This window comes from Melanostigma gelatinosum (assembly GCF_949748355.1).
Source record: "Melanostigma gelatinosum genome assembly, chromosome: 3".
Taxonomy (NCBI): Eukaryota; Metazoa; Chordata; class Actinopteri; order Perciformes; family Zoarcidae; genus Melanostigma; species Melanostigma gelatinosum.
The window spans coordinates 2699096-2726324 of record NC_136636.1 but is presented as its reverse complement, the minus strand read 5'-3'; the positions used below and the strand labels follow the sequence as shown (position 1 = coordinate 2726324).

General features: G+C 42.5%; 2 protein-coding genes across 3 annotated transcripts in view; one reads left to right on the top strand and one right to left on the bottom strand.

Annotated features, from left to right (window-relative positions):
• The window catches only part of ddx27 (DEAD (Asp-Glu-Ala-Asp) box polypeptide 27), a 10871-nt gene extending 900 nt beyond the window's left edge, over positions 1–9971 (top strand). The window contains exons 2-21 of one of the 2 annotated variants that reach the window (XM_079297210.1): positions 1–11; positions 110–169; positions 253–427; positions 680–732; positions 827–913; positions 1163–1268; positions 1361–1534; positions 1664–1814; positions 1921–2020; positions 2318–2459; positions 3177–3330; positions 3978–4059; positions 4370–4547; positions 4689–4795; positions 5608–5704; positions 5816–5907; positions 6669–6789; positions 8274–8367; positions 9343–9498; positions 9826–9971. The exon at positions 1–11 is cut by the window's left edge and continues 139 nt beyond it. In XM_079297210.1, the coding sequence (XP_079153336.1) occupies positions 1–11; positions 110–169; positions 253–427; positions 680–732; positions 827–913; positions 1163–1268; positions 1361–1534; positions 1664–1814; positions 1921–2020; positions 2318–2459; positions 3177–3330; positions 3978–4059; positions 4370–4547; positions 4689–4795; positions 5608–5704; positions 5816–5907; positions 6669–6789; positions 8274–8367; positions 9343–9498; positions 9826–9844 (2159 nt within the window). In that variant the 3' untranslated portion in view covers positions 9845–9971. Of the gene's footprint in view, positions 12–109; positions 170–252; positions 428–679; positions 733–826; positions 914–1162; positions 1269–1360; positions 1535–1663; positions 1815–1920; positions 2021–2317; positions 2460–3176; positions 3331–3977; positions 4060–4369; positions 4548–4688; positions 4796–5607; positions 5705–5815; positions 5908–6668; positions 6790–8270; positions 8368–9342; positions 9499–9825 lie in introns of both variants that reach the window. The other variant, XM_079297209.1, reaches the window with a different exon arrangement.
• Positions 9972–12686: 2715 nt separating this feature from the next.
• On the bottom strand, positions 12687–26504 carry kcnq2b (potassium voltage-gated channel, KQT-like subfamily, member 2b; the record flags this gene model as incomplete). Its single annotated transcript, XM_079297078.1, has 20 exons — positions 12687–13701; positions 13839–14014; positions 14232–14352; positions 14593–14724; positions 15515–15553; positions 15714–15822; positions 16653–16700; positions 17872–18066; positions 18384–18463; positions 19021–19050; positions 19286–19354; positions 19464–19558; positions 19790–19885; positions 20004–20114; positions 20254–20379; positions 20642–20817; positions 22889–23015; positions 23884–23974; positions 24316–24466; positions 26372–26504. The coding sequence occupies 20 exons, from the start codon at positions 26502–26504 to the stop codon at positions 13089–13091; spliced, it is 2718 nt and encodes a 905-aa protein (XP_079153204.1). The 3' UTR covers positions 12687–13088.
• Between the last annotated feature and the right edge of the window lie 725 nt (positions 26505–27229).

Below are 27229 nucleotides of genomic sequence, written 5' to 3'. Positions count from 1 at the left end.
TCAAGATCAAGGTAGAACCCAGCAGAACAGATCTTATATGTTCTCCGGTAGTGTTTTGGTCCTCCATCGTTCTCCAACACTGTTTTGTAATTGGGGTCTTTGTTTGCAGAGAACCGCGACCACTCTGGACCAGAAAATAGAGAAAATCAGGAAGAAGAGGAAAGCTGAGGTAAGTCTGGTGTCACATTCTACTTCCTGTCTGTCCGGGTTCCATTTCATGCGTCAAAGATGGACGTTTTTTTTCATCTGCAGGAGAAATCGCCTGAGATCGACCCTGCTGAAGGTTCTTCAGCGAAGAACCAGGAAGAGGAGGATGAGGATGAAGAGCAGGATGAGAAGCCTGATGCAGGAGAGGCTGAAGGAGGTGATGAAGATGAGGAGGAAGATGAGTTTGATTCGAGTGATGAGGAGATTCTCACCAAATCAGGTGAGTCCAGCAGAGGCTTTTATTTTGATTCCCGACAGGAAGCAGAAACATTTTAATCATTTTGATTCTGTTGTTTTACCAATAAATCCAAATATCAAATATTTAATAACCAGATAAATCCAATAAAATCGAAAAATCATTGACCGAACTCAGTCAAACAAAAAACTTTAATGAAGACTGAACTTTGTTTGTTAAAAAAAGTGAAAAATGTTTAAATTACTAATTGTTGACCGACTTCCTGTTTTCTCTCAGACACCGTGAGAGACAAAGAACGACGGGGGAAGAGGAGGAAGATGGGAGACGAGGTGAGGAGGAGGAGGAGGAGCTTATGATGAGTTCAGGTTCTTGAATGGTTAATTTTTAGGTTACCATGATAACCGTTGTGTGTTGCGTTCTCAGGCTCCGGAGTCGTACTACGAAGATGCGTCTCACTACGATGATGCGCTGACCTTTGATGGCATGAACCTGTCCCGACCGATCCTGAAGGTGTGTGTGTGTGTGTGTGTGTGTGTGTGCGCGCTGCTCACCTGAGGCGTTGAGAAGCCTTGAATTAGCAGTGAGGAACCATTTTGGATGTTTACGATGTTTACTGAGGTAATAAATCAAGAGAGAAGTAGAGTCATTTTCTCATAGACTTCTGTACAACCAGAGGAGTCGCCCCCTGGTGGTCACTAGAGGGAATGCAAGACGCCTGGTCATTTTTGGTGTTGTTTCTGACCTGTTGTGTCCCTGCAGGCCATCACAGCTCTGGGCTTCAAGCTGCCGACTCCCATCCAGAAGGCGTGCGTTCCCATCGGCCTGCTGGGCAAAGACCTGTGCGCCTGCGCTGCTACTGGGACAGGTATCGCTGATATACTGGGACCACTGCGTCATACTGGCACCAATAACTCACACTGGAGCCAGATAGATTCATGAAATAATTCCTCTCTTCAGGGAAGACGGCAGCCTTCATGCTGCCGGTGTTGGAGCGTTTGATTTATAAGCCCAAGACGTCCCAGGTGACCCGGGTCTTGATTCTAGTTCCAACCAGAGAGCTGGGGATCCAGGTTCACTCTGTGGCCCGTCAGCTCGCCCAGTTCACCTCCATCACCACCTGCCTGGCTGTCGGTAATGACTGTTAACTGACTATTCTTAATTAATTTGGTCTCTGTTTGTAAAAATAAATGCTGGACTCAGTCTGACCCTGGTCTCAGTCTGACCCTGGTCCTCAGGTAACCTGTCTCGTTGTGTGTGCAGGTGGGTTGGACCTGAAGTCTCAGGAGGCTGCGTTGAGGGCAGGCCCAGATGTCCTGATAGCTACACCTGGTCGACTGATCGATCATCTTCACAACACGCCGAGCTTTGAGCTGAGTCACATTGAGATCCTGATCCTGGACGAGGCCGACAGGTAAACACCGAGGCGTCACAGAAAGACGACGTATCTCCCAATAAACGGTCGTGAATGAAAGACTCACTGTTTGGTTCTGCTGTGTGTCTCTCTGTTCCTCTCTCAGGATGCTGGACGAGTACTTCGAGGAACAGATGAAGGAGGTCATCAGATTGTGTTCCTACAACAGACAGACCATGTTGTTCTCTGCCACGATGACTGAGGAGGTGCGTGTCATGTGACCTGTCTCCAGGTGTTTCAGTGTGTCATGTGACCTGTGTCTCCAGGTGTTTCAGTGTGTCATGTGACCTGTCTCCATGTGTTTCAGTGTGTCATGTGACCTGTGTCTCCAGGTGTTTCAGTGACCTGTCTCCAGGTGTTTCAGTGTGTCATGTGACCTGTGTCTCCAGGTGTTTCAGTGACCTGTCTCCAGGTGTTTCAGTGTGTCATGTGACCTGTGTCTCCAGGTGTTTCAGTGACCTGTCTCCAGGTGTTTCAGTGTGTCATGTGACTTCTGTCTCCAGGTGAAGGACCTGGCCGCGGTCTCGTTGAAGCAGCCAATCAGGATCTTCGTGAACAGCAACACTGACGTTGCTCCATTTCTGCGACAAGAGTTTGTCAGAATCCGACAAAACAGAGAGGGAGACAGAGAGGCTGTGGTGGCTGGTAAGTACTGATAACAATGTAGTACTACGTGTACTGCTGTACTAACAATGTAGTACTACGTGTACTGCTGTACTAACAATGTAGTACTACGTGTACTGCTGTACTAACAATGTAGTACTACGTGTACTGCTGTACTAACAATGTAGTACTACGTGTACTGCTGTACTAACAATGTAGTACTACGTGTACTGCTGTACTAACAATGTAGTACTACGTGTACTGCTGTACTAACAATGTAGTACTATGTGTACTGCTGTACTAACAATGTAGTACTACGTGTACTAACAATGTAGTACTAACAATGTAGTACTACGTGCACTAACAATGTAGTACTACGTGCACTAACAATGTAGTACTACGTGCACTAACAATGTAGTACTACGTGCACTAACAATGTAGTACTACGTGCACTAACAATGTAGTACTACGTGTACTAACAATGTAGTACTACGTGTACTAACAATGTAGTACTACGTGTACTAACAATGTAGTACTACGTGTACTGACAATGTAGTACTACGTGTACTGACAATGTAGTACTACGTGTACTGACAATGTAGTACTACGTGTACTGACAATGTAGTACTACGTGTACTGACAATGTAGTACTACGTGTACTGACAATGTAGTACTACGTGTACTGACAATGTAGTACTACGCGTACTGACAATGTAGTACTACGTGTACTTCTGTACTAACGATTGTTTGTTTTGTTAGCTCTGCTGACTCGGACGTTCCAGGATCACGTGATGTGTTTCACTCAGACGAGGAAACAAGCTCACAGATTGCACATCCTGCTGGGACTGATGGGACTGAAGGTCGGAGAATTGCACGGAGAACTGAGCCAGAACCAGAGACTGGAGAACCTCAGGTACACGCACACAGAAGCAGAGACTGGAGAACCTCAGGTACACGCACACAGAACCAGATACTGGAGAACCTCAGGTACACGCACACAGAACCAGAGACTGGAGAACCTAAAGTACAGTCTCACAGAACCAGAGACTGGAGAACCTCAGGTACACACACACAGAAGCAGAGACTGGAGAACCTCAGGTACACACACACACAGAAGCAGAGACTGGAGAACCTAAAGTACAGTCTCACAGAACCAGATACTGGAGAACCTCAGGTACACGCACACAGAACCAGAGACTGGAGAACCTCAGGTACACGCACACACAGAAGCAGAGACTGGAGAACCTAAAGTACAGTCTCACAGAACCAGAGACTGGAGAACCTCAGGTACACGCACACAGAACCAGAGACTGGAGAACCTAAAGTACAGTCTCACAGAAGCAGAGACTGGAGAACCTCAGGTACACGCACACAGAAGCAGAGACTGGAGAACCTCAGGTACACACACACACAGAAGCAGAGACTGGAGAACCTCAGGTACACACACACAGAACCAGAGACTGGAGAAATACGGTTGCGCACACTCACAGAACCCAACCTAAGAACCTCGGGTACACACACCTGAAACTGTGATTCACCCCTTTGTGGTCCTCGTTCCAGGCGTTTTAAAGATGACCAGATCGATATCTTGGTGGCGACAGATGTTGCAGCCAGAGGTTTGGACATTGGTGGAGTCAAAACGGTGAGTCCGTACCTTTCAATCGTCGGGTGGAATGAATTCTCACCACTCTACTTTTATGGTATAGCTGTGTAAACAAAAATAATAATATTATAAGTGTAGTGTATAAGGACTAGTAGATGAGTTCATGATGTCTTAATTATATCTCATAAGTTGTTGCAGCAATTTTGTTTTAATACCATTTGTTACTTGTTATTGACTACTTAAGAATTGATCAAAAATTAAAACCAAGTCAGATTTACACTTCTGTGATGGATCCACATGAACACATCTGAAGACATGTCTCTCTCTCTGTCCCCCGTCTGTCTCTCAGGTGATAAACTTCACCATGCCCTCCACAGTGAAGCACTACGTTCACCGCGTCGGCAGGACGGCCAGAGCCGGTCGCTCGGGGCGTTCGGTGTCTCTGGTCGGAGAGTCTGAGAGAAGGACTCTGAAGGAGGTGGTGAAGTCGGCCAAGAACAGCGTGAAGGCTCGAGTCCTGCCGCCAGGTATCTACACCTGTTAGCCAATGAGTAGTTCAGGGAACCTGGGAGAGTTGGACCCTTGAGTATCGGTTATTTAAAAAGTGACCTGTTTACAGGTGAGTCGTGATGGAACTTGTCTCTTTCTCTCTGTGTCTCTCGCCGCAGACGTCATCTTGAAGTTCAGAGATCTGATCTCTAAACTGGAGAAAGACGTGGAAGCTGTGACGAGGCTGGAGAGAGAGGAGAGAGAGATGGCTTCGTCTGAGGCCAAGGTACACCTGCACACCTGGACTCTGCTCAGGGATGTCACAATCATGGAACTTTAGTTGACGATTTAATTGTCAAACAATACCCATGGGATTGTCTTTTCTGGTTCATTTTATGCCACACAGTGGTGCTCCTTGACCCACATCCATGTTGTTGATTGACTCTCGGGTTAGGGCTGCACGATTGTGGCCAAAATCATAATCGGGATTATTTTGATCAATATTGCGATCACGATTATTTCACGATTATTCATTAATTTTAGGGACAACATCTTTTTATTGCACTTTCACGTTTAATAAATGAACCAGAACACTGCTTCCACTTCCATTGTTGTGCTCCATTCAGGCTGATGTACACCTCTTTGCATCAGACTGGTCCTGATCACAGTGCATCTCGTAGAAGGAAAATATAAATAAAATGGTATCAACACTTTTTACCCAAAATTAAATCAACAGAGCACTGCTTTCACTTCCACCATGTTGTGCTACATTCGCATTAGCGAACACAACTCGAACGCACTCTGTGCATATGATTTGTTCTTGGTTAACATCACTTGCCCTAAATCCAAAAAACCTCCAGACAACGAATGATGATCCTTTTCGAGGGGCTAGCTCCTCGCGCTGATATTTAATTTAGCTTTCACACGACACCCGTCTGCTCTGTCGTCTGTCGCTCTACTTCTACCGGAGTCTGCAGGATGCGCATGACACCTCCCATCTCGTTCGCACCCACCTCGTTCATCTGTCATTTTTCTTGTATTTTCTTGGAAGCTTCATAATAATATTTTGTTTATCTGTGTGTGTGTGTGTGTGTGTAGTTGAGTGTGGCTCAGAAGCGCCTCGAAGGGTCCGCCGCCTCCATTCAAGCACAGCGAGTTTGGTTTCAAACTCAACAGGAGAAGAAACAGAGCCGTGGTGAGTACTAATACACACGGCGGTTAACTGATCTCCGCTCTAGTACTCCATCGTCTGTAGTACTGCTCAGTACCTCCACAGACTGGTTTAACTTGTCCTTCTCCGTGTCAGTGTCGAAGGCTCTGCAGGAGTTCGATCTTGCTCTGAGAGGGAAGAAGAAGAGAGAGAAGTTTGTGAACAACGGCAAGAAGAAAGAGCTAACGGTAAAATGAACACTATGTGGGATAAACTAATCACAGGGTTTGTAAGCTGGTCCACCTTCAAGCTACTAGAAGGAACGTTTAACTGGTTATGGAACGGTCTAAAGTTCCTCGTAGTCGCTTTAACGGTCAGTCCACCCGTCAGGTTTCAGCTCATACATTTGTTGTAGTTCGTATGAAGTTTGGTGGAGAAGTTTGTTCAGCGTGTAAATAAATAGTGTTGATTGTATGAGAGCATCAACAAACAGGCAGAATCTTTCAGTGGTTTTATTGAACATTAAAGGGATGTTGTGAGTTATTAAAACTCCATCAGAATAGAGTTGAGTCTTTCACAGTTTTATTTTAAGTCAGTCTTAAAGTGAGGTGTCAATACAAACACTGAAACAGGTTTTTCTTCCTGTGATCATTCAGCTTTTTATGGCATCTTTCTAATGCATGTGATGTAGGACCGAGTCCACAGTCCTTCTGTGTAAAACTATATTTTACACTTTAACTCTTAGTGTTTGCCCGTTAAGCTGAAGTCACAACAAACACGCTGGAACTCTTGAAAGTCTCCACGTGGCGTGTGTATGTTGGTGACGGTGAATGTTATACTAATACACAGGCACTAGTGTCATTCTTCCCCGTTTTACCTGAATGCAGCGCAGAATGAAACATGACTGAGACTGAACAAAGTGACCACTTATGATCAAACTAATGTTCAGCTGCTGGAGGCTGTTACAGAGTGAGAGCTCTGCTTTTAAATTGATGATCTTTGTTGTCAGTCTGAGGAGCGCGCTCAGTTCGAGATCTTGAAGGCTCAGATGTTCGCCGAGAGAGCGGCGAAGAGAGAGCGACGCCCGAAGAGAGCGAGAGCGATGCCAGAGGAAGAGATGCCAACTAAAGGTCAGATATACTACATCAGTACGATAAAATACACTGATATACTACATCAGTACTATAAAATACACAGATATACTACATCAGTACTATAAAATACACTGATATACTACATCAGTACTATAAAATATACAGATATACTACATCAGTACTGTAAAATACACTGATATACTACATCAGTACTATAAAATACACAGATATACTACATCAGTACTATAAAATACACTGATATACTACATCAGTACTGTAAAATACACTGATATACTACATCAGTACTATAAAATACACAGATATACTACATCAGTACGATAAAATACACAGATATACTACATCAGTACGATAAAATACACAGATATACTACATCAGTACTATAAAATACACAGATATACTACATCAGTACTATAAAATACACAGATATACTACATCAGTACGATAAAATACACAGATATACTACATCAGTACTATAAAATATACAGATATACTACATCAGTACTATAAAATACACAGATATACTACATCAGTACCATAAAATACACAGATATACTACATCAGTACGATAAAATACACAGATATACTACATCAGTACTATAAAATATACAGATATACTACATCAGTACTATAAAATATACAGATATACTACATCAGTACTATAAAATACACAGATATACTACATCAGTACTATAAAATACACAGATATACTACATCAGTACGATAAAATACACAGATATACTACATCAGTACTATAAAATATACAGATATACTACATCAGTACTATAAAATACACTGATATACTACATCAGTACTGTAAAATACACTGATATACTACATCAGTACGATAAAATACACTGATATACTACATCAGTACTATAAAATACACTGATATACTACATCAGTACTATAAAATACACAGATATACTACATCAGTACGATAAAATACACAGATATACTACATCAGTACTATAAAATACACAGATATACTACATCAGTACTATAAAATACACAGATATACTACATCAGTACTATAAAATACACTGATATACTACATCAGTACTGTAAAATACACTGATATACTACATCAGTACTATAAAATACACAGATATACTACATCAGTACTATAAAATACACTGATATACTACATCAGTACTATAAAATACACTGATATACTACATCAGTACTATAAAATACACTGATATACTACATCAGTACTATAAAATACACTGATATACTACATCAGTACTATAAAATACACAGATATACTACATCAGTACTATAAAATACACAGATATACTACATCAGTACTATAAAATACACAGATATACTACATCAGTACTATAAAATACACTGATATACTACATCAGTACTATAAAATACACTGATATACTACATCAGTACTATAAAATACACTGATATACTACATCAGTACTATAAAATACACAGATATACTACATCAGTACTGTCAGATGTACTAAACTGAACTGTCTCTGCAGCAGCCAATCATAAAGCAGGAAAAGGAGGAAAGAAGTCTGTGTTTGACAAAGAGCTGACCAACACCAGCACCAAGGCTCTGAAGCAGTACAGAGCTGGGTGAGTCTGTCTGTGCACCTGTCTGTCTGTCTGTCTGTCTGTGCACCTGTCTGTCTGTGCACCTGTCTGTCTGTCTGTGCGTCTGTCTGTCTGTCTGTGCGTCTGTCTGTGCGTCTGTCTGTCTGTGCACCTGTCTGTCTGTCTGTGCACCTGTCTGTCTGTCTGTCTGTGCGTCTGTCTGTCTGTCTGTGCGTCTGTCTGTCTGTCTGTGCGTCTGTCTGTCTGTCTGTGCACCTGTCTGTCTGTCTGTCTGTGCGTCTGTCTGTCTGTCTGTGCGCCTGTCTGTCTGTCTGTGCGCCTGTCTGTCTGTCTGTGCGTCTGTCTGTCTGTCTGTCTGTGCACCTGTCTGTCTGTCTGTGCACCTGTTTGTTATTACCATGGACTGTATATAAAAGGTGGACACAGTCACCGTTATGTAACCTATTGGTTTGTGGACTGTTGTTTTGAAGCCATGCATTAGTCATTTTGGCCGTCGCCATCTTGGTTTTTGGCCACCAGAAGAGAGGTGAGAGGGTGGACCCTGAATAATGTTGCGATTAACTGTCATGAACTGAAAACACGCTGTGAAATGGCTAACGGTCTTAAAACAAACACACGTACAAACATTACATTTGAACACATCAGGATAACGTTATGATTTCCTTTTTTCCAGTACTCACTTTCACTGAACAGAGCCTGAACGCATCATAATGTACCTGAACAGAACCTTCGTTTGTTAGCTGTTTTCTTACAATGTAACATTTTCGGAAATCGGTGAACAGAAAGCATGAATGTCGATGTCGTGATCGCAGATTTTGCTGAATATTGGCGGATAACAATCGTCAGTAAAACTTAACTTCACACTGTGATGGTTTACGTTAAACTGCGTCATTAATCCGCATACTCGATGATACCTGATCCAGCATTTTAGGCTTTGTCAGAGGCATTTCCGATGTCTGTCGAAATAACTGTACACCTGTCTCTTTCTGCTTACAGGCCGTCCTTCGAAGACAGGAAGCGTCTCGGTATAGACAGGAAGCGCCCTGGCGGCTCAGACAGGAAGCGCCCTGGCGGCTCAGACAGGAAGCCTCCTGGCGGCTCAGACAGGAAGCGCCCTGGCGGCTCAGACAGGAAGCCTCCTGGCGGCTCCAGGTGAGTTTTCATCAGCAGCTATTTCCCATTATTGCAGCAAAAAAGCATTTTCCCCATAGAGCACTATGGCAAAAGAGATGTATAAATATATTATGAAATTGTTATCCAAAAGCAATTTAAAAACCTGTGACGTCATCACAATGGTAAGTCTATGGGTTAAGACCCAGAAACTAGTAACTTTTTTTTAGGAAAATGCGCCTGCCGAGCAATTCTAATTGGACTGAAAAGGCGCCATTTTGGGGTTCAGTTTGCGGTTCTTATTATACATCTATGGTCCCACGTCGATTGAAACAGATTAAAAATGGTGGACTCTGTTCTGTCCGTCAGGTTCAAGAAGAAGAAGTGAAAGCCAAGATCGCCGCCTTGAGAAGCAGTTTTCTCCTCGTCGTCTCTGTGTTCACCGTGTAAATCTCTTCCAGTTGTTTTGTTCATTTTATGAAGTTTTAAATAAAGTGTCGAGCTCTATAAAACAAGTCTGTAGTTTCTTCTTAACGGTCCTAACAAACCATGCAGATGTCAGTATAATGTCAAAAAGATGTCATGAAATTTTCAGAATATTATGTCATAGAAATGTTGAAAAAGCCTAGTATAGCATGCCAAAAATGAAATAGTATAGCATGTCAAACTTCATAGTATAGCATATCGAAAACATCATAAAAAAGTAATATAGTATGTTGAAAAAAGTCTTATGTATGTAGTATGTCCTAAAATATCTGGTCAAACTTAGTCGAAAAAATCGTACGTCATAAAAAATTTGATAAAGTCAGAGTCAAAATATAATATGTTGAAAAAGCTGTAGAATAGTATTTCACTAAATGTACAACAAAGTCAAAGTATGGCATTTCAAAAAAAGGTTATGGTATAGTGTGAAATAAATCATTAAAAAAGGCCTAGCATGTCAAAAAAGTGATAAAGGCATCTTATAGTATGTCATAGTCATTGTGTTGTATGACAAAAATCAGAGTATTGTGGAAAAAAGTCTGTTGTATGTTGAAACAGTCATAGTATAGTATGTACGAAAATAAGTTGAATGAAGTCACAGGATAATACAAATAATTTCATAGTATGTCGAAAAAATGGATAATGAAGCCATAGTGAAGCCGTATGTAAAACACAAAAAGCCACAGTGTAGTATGTTCTACTACACTGTACTAATTATATTATAGTATATATTATGTCCAAAAATAAATCACAGAACAGTATGTTTAAAAAAAAAAGAATTGGTCAGTGAGACTGATTCACTCTGTTGAAGGGTAACAAAAGACGAAAGACAGTTCATCAGATTTGTTGTGGTTAAATGTTTTTAATGAATATTGAAATACGATCAAACGGGCAACGTTCTGTACAAAGATACAGTTCGTGTGAAACAAGATCTGGTCGAACCTCTTTTTCTCCAAAACAAGAAATGTAATCTGAACTGACCGATGACCATGGAAACAAATATCAGGTGTTCAGTGATTCTCGTGCCACCCCTCACCCCAAACCTTTTAGGGTTTTTACATCTACTGCTGGTCAGAAATGTTGAACTCTTCTTCCAGAGGGAGGCAACGAGCTAAGGCAGTAAAAGACTCTTATTTTGGTAGGTTTGTCAAAAACTCTTCAGTATTTAATCATTTACATTCCTGTCGCTGGGTTAATTATCTGTTGGGATTTATTAATGAATATGAATCATAATATAATTACCAGTCGAGGATGATTCGATTACAAATGCATACTAATGAGTTCATGACGTCATGTGGGACTAATTATCAGTTTCCGATTCGTCAGAATCATTTTTGCAATGTTAAACATGGATATCTACTGTGAGCAAAATAAAATATATCATGCAAATAGAAGCCAATCAGCTTTCATCCGTCCGCACAATAATGAGACAGGAAGTGCATATATACCGCAACTATAACTGGGCAGCAGGTCCTTTTGATCGGTGTGCTTTTATCACCTTTCTAAAAACAGCAAACGTGTCAAGAATAGAATGTTAATGTGCTACCAAGGCTAGCATGTCAGGCTAACTAGCTTAAAGCGTTCTTAAATCCAATCTGACGCTCTACACGAAAATCAGAGCGCTGCTGTTCAAAGAAACGGTAACGTTATACACGTGTAATTAAAAATGGCGCCTCTTGTGCAAGAGCAAGACACTCTGAGTGACTATTTACGAACGCACCCTTAGTAACCGAGTGTTACTTCAGGCTGAGAGCTGATAGATAACTACTTTATCTTGTGGGGTCCAGACTGACACATCTGCCTTTTTTGGCATATTAAAAAATATTCAGTGTTTCCCTCTTAGTACATATTTTGGCTATGATTGGCCGGCAGTAACCTGTATTGGATTAGATTGTGCTTGGTTTGCTCAGTAAGCACTCTTTGTAATTGTAAATGCATGTATATGTTATATATTTAATTTATTATATTAAAAAAAATATATTGTCTTAATTTTTCTTTCATTCTTTTTGTCTTTGTCAAATATATATTTGTTTACGTTGGGACAACATTCCAAGAAAATAAAAAAAATAAATAGAATAGAAAATGTGATAGAGACTCGAGAGGGCAGCGCGGTGGAAATGTTAACTCGTAACCATCTCAGCTTCTGACTTCAGTGGAATTCATGACATTCGATGTAACCTTTGAATCGATGTATTAAATATTAGATTAACTTGAAGTTGATGTCAGCATTGTGTAAATATTGACAGTACACAGACAGATAAACTGTAAATAATCTAAATAAATTAACTATAAATGGGCTGAAGATCTTCGCCTGAAGAATTTCCAAAGAAATGAACCAATCAGGTGTGAGCGTGTCCATGCAGTGAACCAATCAGGTGCGAGCGTGTCCCAGCAGTGAACCAATCAGGTGCGAGCGTGTCCCAGCAGTGAACCAATCAGGTGCGAGCGTGTCCCAGCAGTGAACCAATCAGGTGCGAGCGTGTCCCAGCAGTGAACCAATCAGGTGCGAGGGTGTCCCAGCAGTGAACCAATCAGGTGCGAGCGTGTCCCAGCAGTGAACCAATCAGGTGCGAGCGTGTCCCAGCAGTGAACCAATCAGGTGCGAGCGTGTCCCAGCAGTGAACCAATCAGGTGCGAGCGTGTCCCAGCAGTGAACCAATCAGGTGCGAGCGTGTCCCAGCAGTGAACCAATCAGGTGCGAGCGTGTCCCAGCAGTGAACCAATCAGGTGCGAGCGTGTCCCAGCAGTGAACCAATCAGGTGCGAGCGTGTCCCAGCAGTGAACCAATCAGGTGCGAGCTTGTCCCAGCAGTGAACCAATCAGGTGCGAGCGTGTCCCAGCAGTGAACCAATCAGGTGCGAGCGTGTCCCAGCAGTGAACCAATCAGGTGCGAGCGTGTCCCAGCACTGAACCCATCAGTGATAGTGAGAACAAACATTTGCTGTACAGGTTAAAACGTTTGCATGAATAAAACCAGCGTGACACCCGGTGATTTGGGCCGTTCACAGTTCCCATGATGCTTCACTCTGAGACTCCAGCTGGTGTTTTTAAAGTTAACTTGTCCAAGTTTCACTTCACAGTTTTACAGTTATAATTTTGAGTATCACTTTCAATTGTTCTGCTGGTTCTGCTCTGGTTTACGTCGGGCTCTACTTTGTTCCGGTCCAGGCCTGGTCCGAGTGTGGCGAGGGAGCGCACAGCTCCGAGTCAGAGTCCGACTCCCCCTCTGCGATGTGTGGCCGGACGGTGGCACAGCTGGTGGCGCCTCCTCCACCTCCTGCTCCTCCTTTTCGGTAGTCTCCCAGGTTAGCGGAGGGGTAGAAGCTGTTGTTGATGAAGTCCAGGTTCTCTCTGGACTGGGAGATGGAGAATCCACTCAAGGAGCGCTCCAGCTCCTCGTGGTCCACGGATGGTATGGACATGGAGGCGTCACTGTCCGGCTTCACCTCCTCCCCTCCTCCTCTCTCCGGTCTCTCTACCCCCCCTCGTTCTCCGGTGCTGTGCCGGTGCGATCGGTTCCCGCCGTGTCTCTCTCCGGCCGGAGGAGGTGGGAGTCGAACCAGTGACCCATCCCCAACTGGACTCGGAACGTTGCCATGGCTGAGGTGGGGAGGGGGCGGGACCTGCTGGGAGCTGATTGGCTGCCAGGAGGTGGAGGGTGGGCAGGTGGGGGCGTTGCAGTTCCTGGGTCCGGTGGAGCTGCTGGAGCGAACCATCTTTGTCACGAAACGGCTCTTCTGTGTGTGCTCGCCAGTCAACACCCTGAACAACATGTAAACAAAAATATTAACAGAACAAAAGGGAAAACGTCCACAAGTTAACATTTAAACAATACGGTGTTAACAACAGGTCCGGGTGTGTACTGGTTCTGTGGTTTCCCAGTAATGGTAGACACTGACTGTGGGATCTTGGAGATGGACTGGCTCTTCTCCAGTTGATCCACTGGACTTTGGTAGGGCGGGGCCGGGTCGGGCTCCTTGGATCCAAAGTAGGCGTCGGTCTCGGCCTGAGGGATTCCCATTCGCTGGATGTAGATGTTGACCAGGAAGTCCAATTTTCTCTCCATGGACAGGACCTGAGGGGCGAGACCAGCAGAGGACAGAAACAGATTCTAGACTGAAGCTGCATCAAAATGAAACCAACAGGTTCAGAGCTCGAGGACTTTCAGCGCTGGCTCTTTTTATTTATTTATTTTATTTAAAAGGGACCATGTACAGATTAAAACATAAATGTGACCATTTGATGCACCGTACCAGATTATAGCTTTAAGCTCATCCGCATCCTTTGGTTACCTGCTTCTCCACCTTCCCCAGCCGTCCCATCATGCTTGGATCCTCGGGAAGTTCCTCATTGGCCGTTTTGGGACGGTCCTTGTCTGCGACTGGTGTCCCTCTGCCAACTATCTGATCCACCCTGTCAATCAGGAGAACAACTATGAGCTTGAGGACCCTGACCCCAGACAGTGAATTAATAAACTGAAGTTTACCTGAAGTTGCTAAAACTGTGAAGGTGAAGTGTACTTTAAACAAAGTACTGGTCTGATAACTCAGTGAATGTGGCTTTTGCGTTTTGAAATTGAGACCAAAGTCTGATGTTTATTTAGGAGATGCTGAAACAACTTAAAATATACACTCAAGGGGTCAGAGGTCGTACCTTGACTGGAGGTTCTTGATGCGGGCGAGCATGTCCAAGTGTCCGGCTGAATACTGTTCGATCACATCCATTACATCATAGGGACGAAGACTCTCTTTAAACTTCCTCTTAGACACCATGAAGCGCATTATACTGAGAGAGAGAGAGGAAACAGGAAGTCAGCTGTCACCATCAACCCATGAAGGAGCTCAGATGATCTCAGGCACTAACAGTTCTGATGTAGTGAATCTAGTCCAGTGGCTCTAGATTCATCTCACAGACCTACAGGGTCTTCTGACAATGAGGCTGGACCAGGGGGCGACCTCCGGGTCTGAAAAGTGAAGCAAATACTGAAGTGTCTGAAAACTGCATTCTCTCTAGTGTCCACCAGGGGGCGACTCCTCTGGTTGTATAGAAGTCTATGAGAAAATGACTCTACTTCTCTCTTGATTTATTACCTCAGTAAACATTGTAAACATGAGTTTATGTCTCAATCTCTAGTTTCAAGTCTTCTTCAACACAACATGATGTTCATTTAGTACATTATGGTCCATTTAGAGTCACACAGACCATAAAGCAGGGGATGCATTGGGGCGGGGCTACACAGTGATTGACAGGTCGCTACCACAGCGTTGTCCGATCATGAGTGACAGAAAACAGTTGGATGAAGCCAAACCAGGACATACAGACCCAGAGACAAAGTGCATGAACACCAACCTTTAGGACATGTAGTGTATGTGCTGAGGGCTTTACAGCTCAACCTGAATCTGGTTCTGATACCCGACTGTATGAATTATCTTTACAGAACTTTAACTTTAAAAAACAAACAGGAGAGGAGCTACAGGAGGACTAAACAACACTTCTCTGTAGGACAGACACCAACAACAACGAGGCAAACAGCATGACAGAGGCAGAAAACAATGAAGCTACCTGGAGGTCAGACTAACTGCTCTTACCCAACAGCTGATGGTGACCTTTGACCCTGGGGTGAGCACAAATAAAAAATAAATAAAAATAATAACGTGAATAAAAAGCTGAATGAGTTCAGTGCATACTAACCAGCAAATAAATAGTGAGCAAAGTGATGAATGATGAGCAGATAAACTTATGAATAAATGAAAATAAACAGCAAAAGTTCATACCAGATGGCTCTGATGGTGATCTTTAACCCCGGGGTCAGATCCTGAGGGACGAACTCACAGTGGCAGCTCTTGTTGTCGTCGGCTATGTCTTCTCCTGGCAGGCTGGCGTCTGAAACAACAACAACAACAACAACAACAACAACATCATCATCATCACAGGGCCTTTCTCTTTCTAGATTTTGTGCCTCCTCGTCTCCTCTATCCTCGAGGAGGCCTGCTGGAGGAGCTCTGAGCGAGGAGACATCGGTGCATCCTTTCAGGAAGACTTTTCTGCACCGTAAACAAATAACAGACGTTAATCACAGCTGGAATAATCTCTAACCATGGAGGGACTCTACACATTTTTTATTTGTTGTTATTTATTAATAATAATTATAAATATAACTTTACAAAGCCTTTACAAAGTGCTTTGACAGACAAAGCAGTAAAAACAAGGCAATAATAACAAATAAATAAAATAAAATAAGTAAAATAAATAAAATAGATCAAATAAATGAAATTAATAAATTAAATATTATTATTATTTCATGTTGTCAGATAGACAGACAGGACTATGTTTGCATCTATATAATATATATCACTCAATCATCTACTGTGTATCATACATCACTCTATATTTGTATTTTTCATACAAACATTTGTAGAGCTTCACAAAATAAAATACATAAAGCCGATAATATTTATGTGTGTGTGCGTTTTAAATGACACTCCAAGGCGTGAGGAGAGGAGGCGAGGAAAGGAACGGAGGATGTACAAAGTGGGAAATGAGAATGGCCGGCAGGGTGCATGAAAACATGAAAACAATCTTTAAATGGAGCAGCAGACGATGCATGAAACATGTATTCAGTATCTCATGATCATTAACCTGTTGAAAGGCCCCTGTGTGTTTCAGTGTGCGTATTACTGTGTGTTCGTGTATGTTAGTGTGTGTGTGCTGACCTGGAGAGCCCTTCTGTCTGAACTCTTCATCCTGCATCTCTAGCAACACTGCAGGAGGAGAGAGGAGACAAAGCTCAGAGGAATCCACTCTACTCATCATCATCACCATCAATATATATACAGGTATATATATGTGTACAACATATATATATATATACATATATATAAGATATGTATATATTTTGATGAATACGTTGAGTTGATAGTGCCATAGATCTCCCTTTCCTATTCTTCTCAGTATAACTTATACTCTAGTTAAATAGCACAGCATGTGATGCTCAGGAGGGTTCTAGGTTAAATTTTCTTGTGTGTTTTTTTTTGCCACTTTTCTGGCAGAAAGATTAAACTAAGCAATCCTAATCATAATATGTTGCTTCTAGGTGGCTGAGAATATACTTTTAAAGTATACAGACATACGTGGATATGTTGAAGATGTCAGCTCATGAAGTGATCAATGCATGAGTCAGTAATTAAACGTTGGGAAAATAACTAAACTATAAAATAAAAAATACATAGAATACTTGTGCTCCAATAATATCCACACAATTTCCTCATTCATTCTGTCCGTATCGAACGTTTACTGTATGTCAGAATCAAAATGTTTGTCACTCAGGAATAAGTGAAGTTTTTATTTTACAGCTCTTTGTGCTCCGTCAGTCATTTCTCTGGACAACGACACTGACAAGACAGCTGTGAGTGTCGTTTATTGCACATAATGTGTAATCTCAGTTTAAACTGTTACAATCTGTATGAAGCTTAAACACGTAGGACCAATAAACTATTATCTCTACCACGCATGATGTGATTGGTCGCACGGATGGAACATGATTCATATCATATCTGAGATTAGTGAGCAGGATTTAGTGAGTTTACAATCATGTCTTTGATCTTTATATCTTTAATATATTACAATCTTCAACCATATTTTCCATCTTCAGTTGCCGGCCCTGTGAATAAAACTCAAACAATATATTAATACAACTAGTCAGATGAAATCACTTTGTGCTCAAATACTCATACTACCATATTTAGTATGATGATCAAGAAGGTCAAAGGTCAAGGTGCCATGTTATGAGTATGTCCCAATTGAAAAGTAAAAACAGAAAAGTGTGTGATTTGGAACCCAGCTTGACTCCTCCATTAAGGACTCTGATATTGATTAATTAACGGAAAACACTTTCTAAAAAGGTGCACTAACATCTTTATGTGACCCTCCTACCCTCAGAGTTCTGGCGTGAGGCCGCTCCTCGGATCCTGAAGGCCTGTCTGGTTCTGCTGCGTTCTCCGAAGCTCCAGCTCTTTGGAACCTTGCTGGGACTCTCCTCCGGATTGGGCTCCATGCTGGGGGACCGTCGCAGGGCCTGGACGCTCCCCAGTCCTCCAGGAACTCCAGGACCAACGCCAGGAGTGCCGACTGTGTGAACCAGTAGCGATAGGAAGTAGGGAAGGAAAGAAGGAAGTCAAGAATGAGAAGCACCAGAATCTGTTTTATTTGTTTCCTGGTTAACGTCGGTCCAGCAGTCTGCAGGATTTCAGGTTTGCAGGTCGATTACCTATTTGTTTACTGGTTAGTGGGAATAAGAACCTGCAGAATGTTGAGTCTCAACAGATGAAACGAAACCAAAGAACTTCCTGTCAATAAAACATCATTCATTCAGAATGACTGAATGCAGAAAACAACAGAAATGAGTCCGCTGTATTTTAAAAACAGACTTTGTCTCTAACACCCACCGTGCTGAGGAGAACCTTTCCCTTTGGTCACTGAACTCCGGGGAGACGAGAAGACCCTCTCCTTCAGACTGACCTTCTGACTGCAGGAACGAGAGACAGACAGACAGACAGGTTTTTAATTTGGATCTGAAGAAAGTCTCGGCATCAGACGTGAATCTGGGAGAAAAAGGTCCAGAATGTCCTCTATTGTGAACACATCCTCCTTATTTCCAAACGTGACATTTCTTATTTCCTGTCCATGATTTCTGTGTTGGTGTTGGATTCCTGCACAAACAGGAGCACATTCTCTCTAGTGACCACCAGGGGGCGACTCCTCTGGTTGTGTAGAAGTCTATGAGAAAATGACTCTACTTCTCTCTTGATTTATTACCTCAGTAAACATTGTAAACATGAGTTTATGTCTCAATCTCTAGTTTCAAGTCTTCTTCAATACAGCATGATGTTCATTTAGTACATTATGGTCCATATAGAGTCAAACAGACCATAAAGCAGGGGATGCTTTAGGGCGGGGCTACACAGTGATTGACAAGTCGCTGCCGATTCAGGCTGAATCGATACAGAGTCTGTCTGGCTTTACTTGGTATTAACTGTTTCATTAACTGGTATCGACTGTTTAGAGCCAGAACTGTTCACTGACCTGGGAGACGATTCAGGCTGGACATCCTTCCTGCAGACAGACAGACAGACAGACAGACAGACAGACAGACAGACAGACAGACAGACGGTTATTATTAACCATTGAATTAAGAAGAATTTCATGATAATCCTGAGTATCTGACTATTAAATGTTAAACAACACTACAGTGTGAGACATTTATTTCTGCCGTTTACAAAGAAGAATACTGCACTAGTTGTAGTATCAGCAGTAGTTTTGTGTACTTCTTGTATTAAACGTTTCAGACCTGAACGAGAGTCCGGATTTATTCTTGAGGTTCCTCAATAAATCCAGCTGATTGAGAGGAGGGATCAACCTGGAGACACACACACACAAACAAAATGATCAACAATGAGGTGTCCCAACATACAAAAAAAATCTTAATTATAAGACTATTTACAGAACGTGGACAGGTGGAGTGTCACCTGTACATGGGGACAGAGACAGTCCTCTCGTAATAGTCCCAGGTTGAATTCAGATCGGTTCGGCTCAGATTTGTGGCGTAAACCCTCCACGCCAACTGTAGAGACAGAGAGGAGACGATTCTAAGCAGGAAGGAACCTGTCGACTCCAGTGATTTTCAAACTAAAAGCTCTACTCTTCTTTTGTCTGTAACGTAAGCGGTTTGAACATAACTTGCTCTGGTCAGTGATTTTAATCCAGATTTATGGAGGTTTTATTCTGGATATAAATCAGAGATGTTTCATGTTTGACATTTCAGTGAGTTACGAAGAAGAAGGTGTTGGTTCACCTGGATGAGTCCGGCTGCTGGGTTACGTCTCTTCTCAAAGTGTTTCTGACGGTGCTGCTCCTGAACCTTCAGAGCAAAACCAGAACCCAGGATCCCCTGAGAGACAGAGACAGAGACAGAGACACACACAGACAGACAGACAGACAGACAGGTGAGCTGGGAGGAGGTTCACCTGTGTCAGGTAAACTCAAACAAACATGAGAGAGGGACTCACAGCGGGCAGAGCGAAGAATGAAACTCCGATCAGAGTGAAGGCTGCAGCCAGCAGACGACCGTTCCAGGTGATGGGGAACTTGTCTCCGTAGCCGATGGTCGTCAAGGTGATCTGACAGAGAGAATGTACTGTGACATCGTCCTCCAGCACACCTGTACCTGACTGTACTGTGACATCGTCATCCAGCACACCTGCAAATACCAAGTATTAGTGTGTGTGTGTGTGTGTGTGTGTGTGTGTGTTGTCTCACCAGTCCCCACCAGAGGGCGTCTGCATACGTCTCAAACTGGTCGTTGTCCTCTTTTTCTGCCAAATAAACGAGGAAACTGGCCAGAATGAGACACAGGAAGCCGATATACCACGCAGTGATCAACTCCTGCAGAGAGACAGACATCAGACACAGTGAGACAGAGAGACAGACATCAGACACAGTGAGACAGAGAGACAGACATCAGTGGGACAGACAGACTGACATCAGAGACAGAGAGACAGACATCATGATGTAGTGAGACAGAGAGACAAACATCATGATGTTAAAGTGTCAGAGCTGAAAGCAGTTGAAGTGAAAGGGGCTTATCAGCAGATTGACCAAGAATAAAAACAATTGTTACAATACAGACAGGTATTTCCCAGGGTACCTTGCTGTGGGCGTAGACCACTGATCCCAGCAGTTTCCAGGTTCCTCCCCGTCGGTCCATCCTGATCATCCTCAGAATCTGAAGGAAACGAAGCGACCTGATGGCTGAAGTGGCAAAGACGTTCCCCTGAGTCCCTGCAGCCAACACTGAGATGGACGCGATCAACACCATGACGTCTGCAGACAGACAGACCAGAGAGACAGACCGGCGATTACAATGTCTCACAACATTCAACCGGTTTGAGAACGCTTTTCTTAGAACCCGTTCCTCCTGCTGAGCTGCAGACTCACCTGTCTGAAGGTAAATGAAGTGTTATTAAAGTCATCAGACTTACCTGTCTGTGAGTAAATGAAGTGTTGTTAGAGTCTGAGGGTAAATGAAGTGTTGTTGGAGTCTGAGGGTAAATGAAGTGTTGTTAGAGTCTGAGAGTAAATGAAGTGTTGTTGGAGTCTGAGGGTAAATGAAGTGTTGTTGGAGTCTGAGGGTAAATGAAGTGTTGTTAGAGTCTGAGGGTAAATGAAGTGTTGTTAGAGTCTGAGAGTAAATGAAGTGTTGTTAGAGTCTGAGGGTAAATGAAGTGTTGTTAGAGTCTGAGAGTAAATTAAGTATTGTTAGAGTCTGAGGGTAAATGAAGTGTTGTTAGAGTCTGAGGGTAAATGAAGTGTTGATAGAGTCTGAGAGTAAATGAAGTGTTGTTAGAGTCTGAGAGTAAATGAAGTGTTGTTGGAGTCTGAGGGTAAATGAAGTGTTGTTAGAGTCTGAGAGTAAATGAAGTGTTGTTGGAGTCTGAGGGTAAATGAAGTGTTGTTGGAGTCTGAGGGTAAATGAAGTGTTGTTAGAGTCTGAGAGTAAATGAAGTATTGTTAGAGTCTGAGGGTAAATGAAGTGTTGTTAGAGTCTGAGGGTAAATGAAGTGTTGTTAGAGTCTGAGAGTAAATTAAGTATTGTTAGAGTCTGAGGGTAAATGAAGTGTTGTTAGAGTCTGAGGGTAAATGAAGTGTTGATAGAGTCTGAGAGTAAATGAAGTGTTGTTAGAGTCTGAGAGTAAATGAAGTGTTGTTAGAGTCTGAGGGTAAATGAAGTGTTGTTAGAGTCTGAGGGTAAATGAAGTGTTGTTAGAGTCTGAGGGTAAATGAAGTGTTGTTAGAGTCTGAGGGTAAATGAAGTGTTGTTAGAGTCTGAGGGTAAATGAAGTGTTGTTGGAGTCTGAGGGTAAATGAAGTGTTGTTGGAGTCTGAGGGTAAATGAAGTGTTGTTACAGTCTGAGGGTAAATGAAGTGTTGTTAGAGTCTGAGGGTAAATGAAGTGTTGTTAGAGTCTGAGAGTAAATGAAGTGTTGTTAGAGTCTGAGGGTAAATGAAGTGTTGTTGGAGTCTGAGGGTAAATGAAGTGTTGTTGGAGTCTGAGGGTAAATGAAGTGTTGTTAGAGTCTGAGAGTAAATGAAGTGTTGTTGGAGTCTGAGGGTAAATGAAGTGTTGTTGGAGTCTGAGGGTAAATGAAGTGTTGTTAGAGTCTGAGAGTAAATGAAGTATTGTTAGAGTCTGAGGGTAAATGAAGTGTTGTTAGAGTCTGAGGGTAAATGAAGTGTTGTTAGAGTCTGAGAGTAAATGAAGTGTTGTTAGAGTCTGAGGGTAAATGAAGTGTTGTTAGAGTCTGAGAGTAAATTAAGTATTGTTAGAGTCTGAGGGTAAATGAAGTGTTGTTAGAGTCTGAGGGTAAATGAAGTGTTGATAGAATCTGAGAGTAAATGAAGTGTTGTTAGAGTCTGAGAGTAAATGAAGTGTTGTTAGAGTCTGAGGGTAAATGAAGTGTTGTTAGAGTCTGAGGGTAAATGAAGTGTTGTTAGAGTCTGAGGGTAAATGAAGTGTTGTTAGAGTCTGAGGGTAAATGAAGTGTTGTTAGAGTCTGAGGGTAAATGAAGTGTTGTTAGAGTCTGAGGGTAAATGAAGTGTTGTTAGAGTCTGAGGGTAAATGAAGTGTTGTTGGAGTCTGAGGGTAAATGAAGTGTTGTTAGAGTCTGAGGGTAAATGAAGTGTTGTTGGAGTCTGAGGGTAAATGAAGTGTTGTTGGAGTCTGAGGGTAAATGAAGTGTGAGGCACAAGAAAAGCCATGTTCGTTGTTTACGTTCATTATGATCATTTGGAGGGAGTGGGTTTGGAGGGAGGCCTGAATCACGGGATTACAGTTGATTTGGTAACACTGTTTTTTTTTGTTTTGTTTTTTTCAGTTTAAGACAACAAACTCACCGATGACACAAAAAGGTTTTCTGGCAAATTTGAGTCGTCCTCTCCATCCTCTGTACCGACAGCAGCAACCTGCAGCCCAGATCCTCACGATGTACTCCACCCCGAACACCACGATGGTCACCACTTCCTGTTGTGCAACAACACAATGTTAGAAACCAAGATTGTGCTCCAAATGACTCATTAAATACTACTATTACTCATTGTCTCTGCACCTCTTCATTAAAACAAGCCAGTTCAACGTCTGCTGGCAGACAATTCACATTAAATACCGACATAAGTTGTATTCAATGGAGCTGCCTTTTAACTTAATGCTCTGAGTGATAGTTGATACTGGTAAGCAGTGACGCAACGTATATGTCTAGGCACTGCTGTTGACAACGCGGGGGCAGTCATTTTATTTTCCAAAATGGATAAATGCAAAGTACTTTGTGGCCGTTTGTGTTCGCATTAAATGGATCATTTTTGCACCACAGCTCATGACATTTGTATCACTCGCACTGCTTTTTGTCCCCTCATATGTCTGCCATTTAATCTTCAGCGCAATGCATACTGGTATATATTGAGCATGTTTACTGACCATCGGTTGTACACTACTTTTAATGATGCATTGTGGGATACTTTGTCAAGTAATCATTATCGATTCATCTGCTGATTATTTCCTCAATTAATAGATTCATCATTTAGTCTATAAAACATCAGAAAAGAGCCAAATCTCAAGTTCACATACAGAACCAAAGCTGACGACTTCAGTTTTACGAACCAAAAGTCCAAAAGTGTAGATTTGGTTTTAACTCAAACGTACACAGAAAGTCATCATGATTTAAACTGACAAGTTTAAACATAACATCAAAGTACGGAAACTCAGAAGCGCATAAAAACATCCCATCGTTACATTGACAGAATGTCTTCAGTTGAGCCTCAGATCAGCGTGTGGCTCTCTGATCAGAAGATGAATGAATGTGGGTGTTTTTAACACCACGGCATGTAGAACTTACCAGAGTGTAGAGAGCGTTCTCTGAAGACTTCTCGTACTCTCTGATGGTGGAGAACACGGAGAGAACCAGACAGGAGAACACCAGCACGAACCTGAACAGAGAACACACGTTAAACTCCTGCTACAGGGGGGAAGATTGAGACTGTGACACCTGATCGGAGATCTAGCTGATAATGGGCACAGACTGCAGTTAACTGATATATTAAGTTAATATCAATCAACAATCATCAAGTTATTGTTTCAGATTGATATTCATGTTTACATTTCAAATTGACCCCAAAGCAGTTACAGAAAAGGTACTAATATGTATCTACAAAGGCCTCACAATAGGATATTATGACGATACTTATGTCACGATACAGTCTTATTGCAATGTATACATATACATATATATGTATGCCGTAGACTGACAGGTGTAAAGACAGGTATTTACACGTAGGCGTGGTAGATGAAGGCCCATCCTCGAGGTCTCTCCAGGACGTTGTACAGGAAGTTCTGCAGTCGTCGGTAGAGGGCGTTTCTCTTCGGAGGTTTCTTTACTCCGGAGACGCTGCTGCGCTGCCGCCGAGGACCCTCCTCTCCACCTGAACACAGGTATATAATCACCCATTCACACTTATGTGATACACACCGACTCTTCTGGACTGAGTTATAGCAAACAGAAAGAGAGACGCGAGCTTGAATTACATGTTTCGTACTTTAGCTTGAAAAATATGACGTGTCAGCAAAAGTGCAATACGTTAAGATGAACAACGTCAGGTATGTTTTTAAATTCTCTCTTTTTTTACCCAAGTCTTATTTCACTACATTTATACAGCTCAACAGTGACCACACACACTTTCTGAACTACGAGATAAATCGTGACCGTAAAACAATTGATTCACATTCATTTAATAAGGCAAAGGTACAAGACTGAAGAAGAAGTGAAGGAACTACTCATCCCATAAACCATTGCAAACGGCGACTCCAGCAAAACAAACTGTTGTAGGTCTAAGATGACGACAGATTCAGCAGCTGCGTGGCTCATTTTACGCCTGAAATGTTTTCAGAAACACATTTTGTTGATATTTTCATAATTTCAGAGAAAGCTTCCAAACGAGCCGTCATGTTGGTCCAGTTTGAAATTCGGGAGCAAACCACAGACTGTAGAAACCGACTCCCCATTATTCTCTGCCTGGCTAAGCGATGCAATGTTGTTTTAGCGTCTAGAAGAGATAATGTTCACGCTTAGAGGCGAGTGCTTTCTAAACCCTTTGTCTCCTCTTGTTACGGCTCATCTGTTCTTCCTCCTGACTGACGTTTCTACTAATATCATCAGCCTGCAGCAGGCCCCTGATCAATACCCTGCTTAACCCCACAGCCAAATATAATAAAGTTACGGCTTATTTTTAATCTATGATCCTTCACACTTTAATTTTCCTGAACATTGTTGCTCACCTCACTGTCTTCCCGTCTTTATATTAATTTGAATATTCTATTGTCTTATTTTTCTAATGCAACGTGTGTTGCTGTTGTTATTGTACAGGGGTTGGGAGGAGTGGAAGGGTGGGTGGGAAAAAGAAAATGTGAAAAAATGGTGACCTGTAAACCTGGCAATGTGTTTGTTTGCTTAAAAAACAGAGTAGAAAAGTGTCAAATATCAAAGCAGTCGTCAATTCTCTGTCAAACGACAAATAAATGAGCTGTTTCAGCTTTATTTATGTTATTTTAGATCGTTCTTATTATCAACAAATCCCATAAAAACACAAAAACAAATTATGTTATTCCTTCTCTCAATACTTTGACTTCTCTGCTGTTTCACTTCAACTACTTTCAGCTCTTTCAACACTTTCTACCTGGACACGTATCTGATAGTCACAGATAGAGATCGTGTCGGCCGCAGATTTGTGCAAAAATGTGCAAATCAAATGTGGACAAACTAAAACTGCCTGCGAACAAACCGTCATCATACAGTAAACATCTATGTACGAAGCAACTTCCACAGTTAAAACATCAGTTAAAGTAGTTGAAGTGTTATAGCTGGTGTGCAGTGGCTGAAACGGTCAGTGCTTACAGTGACACTTCAACTGTTTTCAGGATATAACGTTACCTTGTTCGTCAATACATTCATGTTGATCCCAACATTTTCATATCGCCATCATTATGCTTAAGTTAAATAATAAATAATACTAATAAACTCCAGACAATACGCATGAGATGCATCAGCCAATCACACGTAAGCACCCTTCAGTCATGCTTACAGTAAATATTGATTTATTTCTCTTCATTTAACCTCATTGGTCTAAATTTGCAGCTCGTTTGTTGTTTTTGTTGTAACCGTGAAGCAGAACCGGGAATGTTTCCATCAGGTTCTCATCATCAGAAAACCCTGATCTGGTTTTACTGCTGATTATCTGAGTGCATGCGCACAAACACACACACAGTTAACGGTCCCCGTTAATTACCGCCTATGAACCGGCAGGATAATTGCTGTTATTTGGTTGTTTTACCTGCTATGAGCAGAGCTCCGTCCCTGCTGGAATCGGTCCCTCCGGCCTCCAGACCCACGAAGCCCACCTTCAGCTTCTTCGGGTCGGCCTGCGCTCCGGGGAACACCCCGCCGTTCTGGGATTTCTGCACCATGACGGAGGGACCAGCACCGACCGGCCGATCTACTGCCAGCCTGCAGACGAGGCGCCCGAGACAACCATGCCAAGCGGGAGCATCACCGCGCTGCGGAAGAGGACAAGTACAGAAGGAGGGAGGAGACAAGGGAAGGAGGAAAATAACACCCGCAGAGAAAGACAAGCCGCAGATTGGCTGATCAGCAGACTTGTCTGATAAGCAGATTTGTCTTCCGTCACTGACTTCCCTTACAGAAAGGAAGTGGCGTGACGTCACTGACGGTTATTGATCAGCTCACAGATGAAAGGGGAAAAAAGTCAATGATTAAATTCAGCAGTTAGTCAAAAAGAACCAGACACACAGGAGGAGGATAATCATCTCTGACCCATCGCCATGGTAACAGGATGATCTGAAGGCGGTAACCATGACTACCAGTGGAGTAGGAGGAGGAGGAGGAAGAAGATGAAGAGGTTGTGATTGGCTCAATCAAATGCATAGATATTCAACTTCGTTAATATGTGACTTTGGCAACATTGCTAATGAAACTTTTCTTTCCAATAAAAAAAGACTCCTTTGAATAGAATCGATGACATCACACCAGAGGACCAATCAGAACGTGAGGTTTGCACAGAACACACACACACACACACACACACACACACACACACACACACACACACACACACACAGAGACACCAGCGGTTTCCACACAGTTTATTAAAACCTCTCAGGTGACATCACCA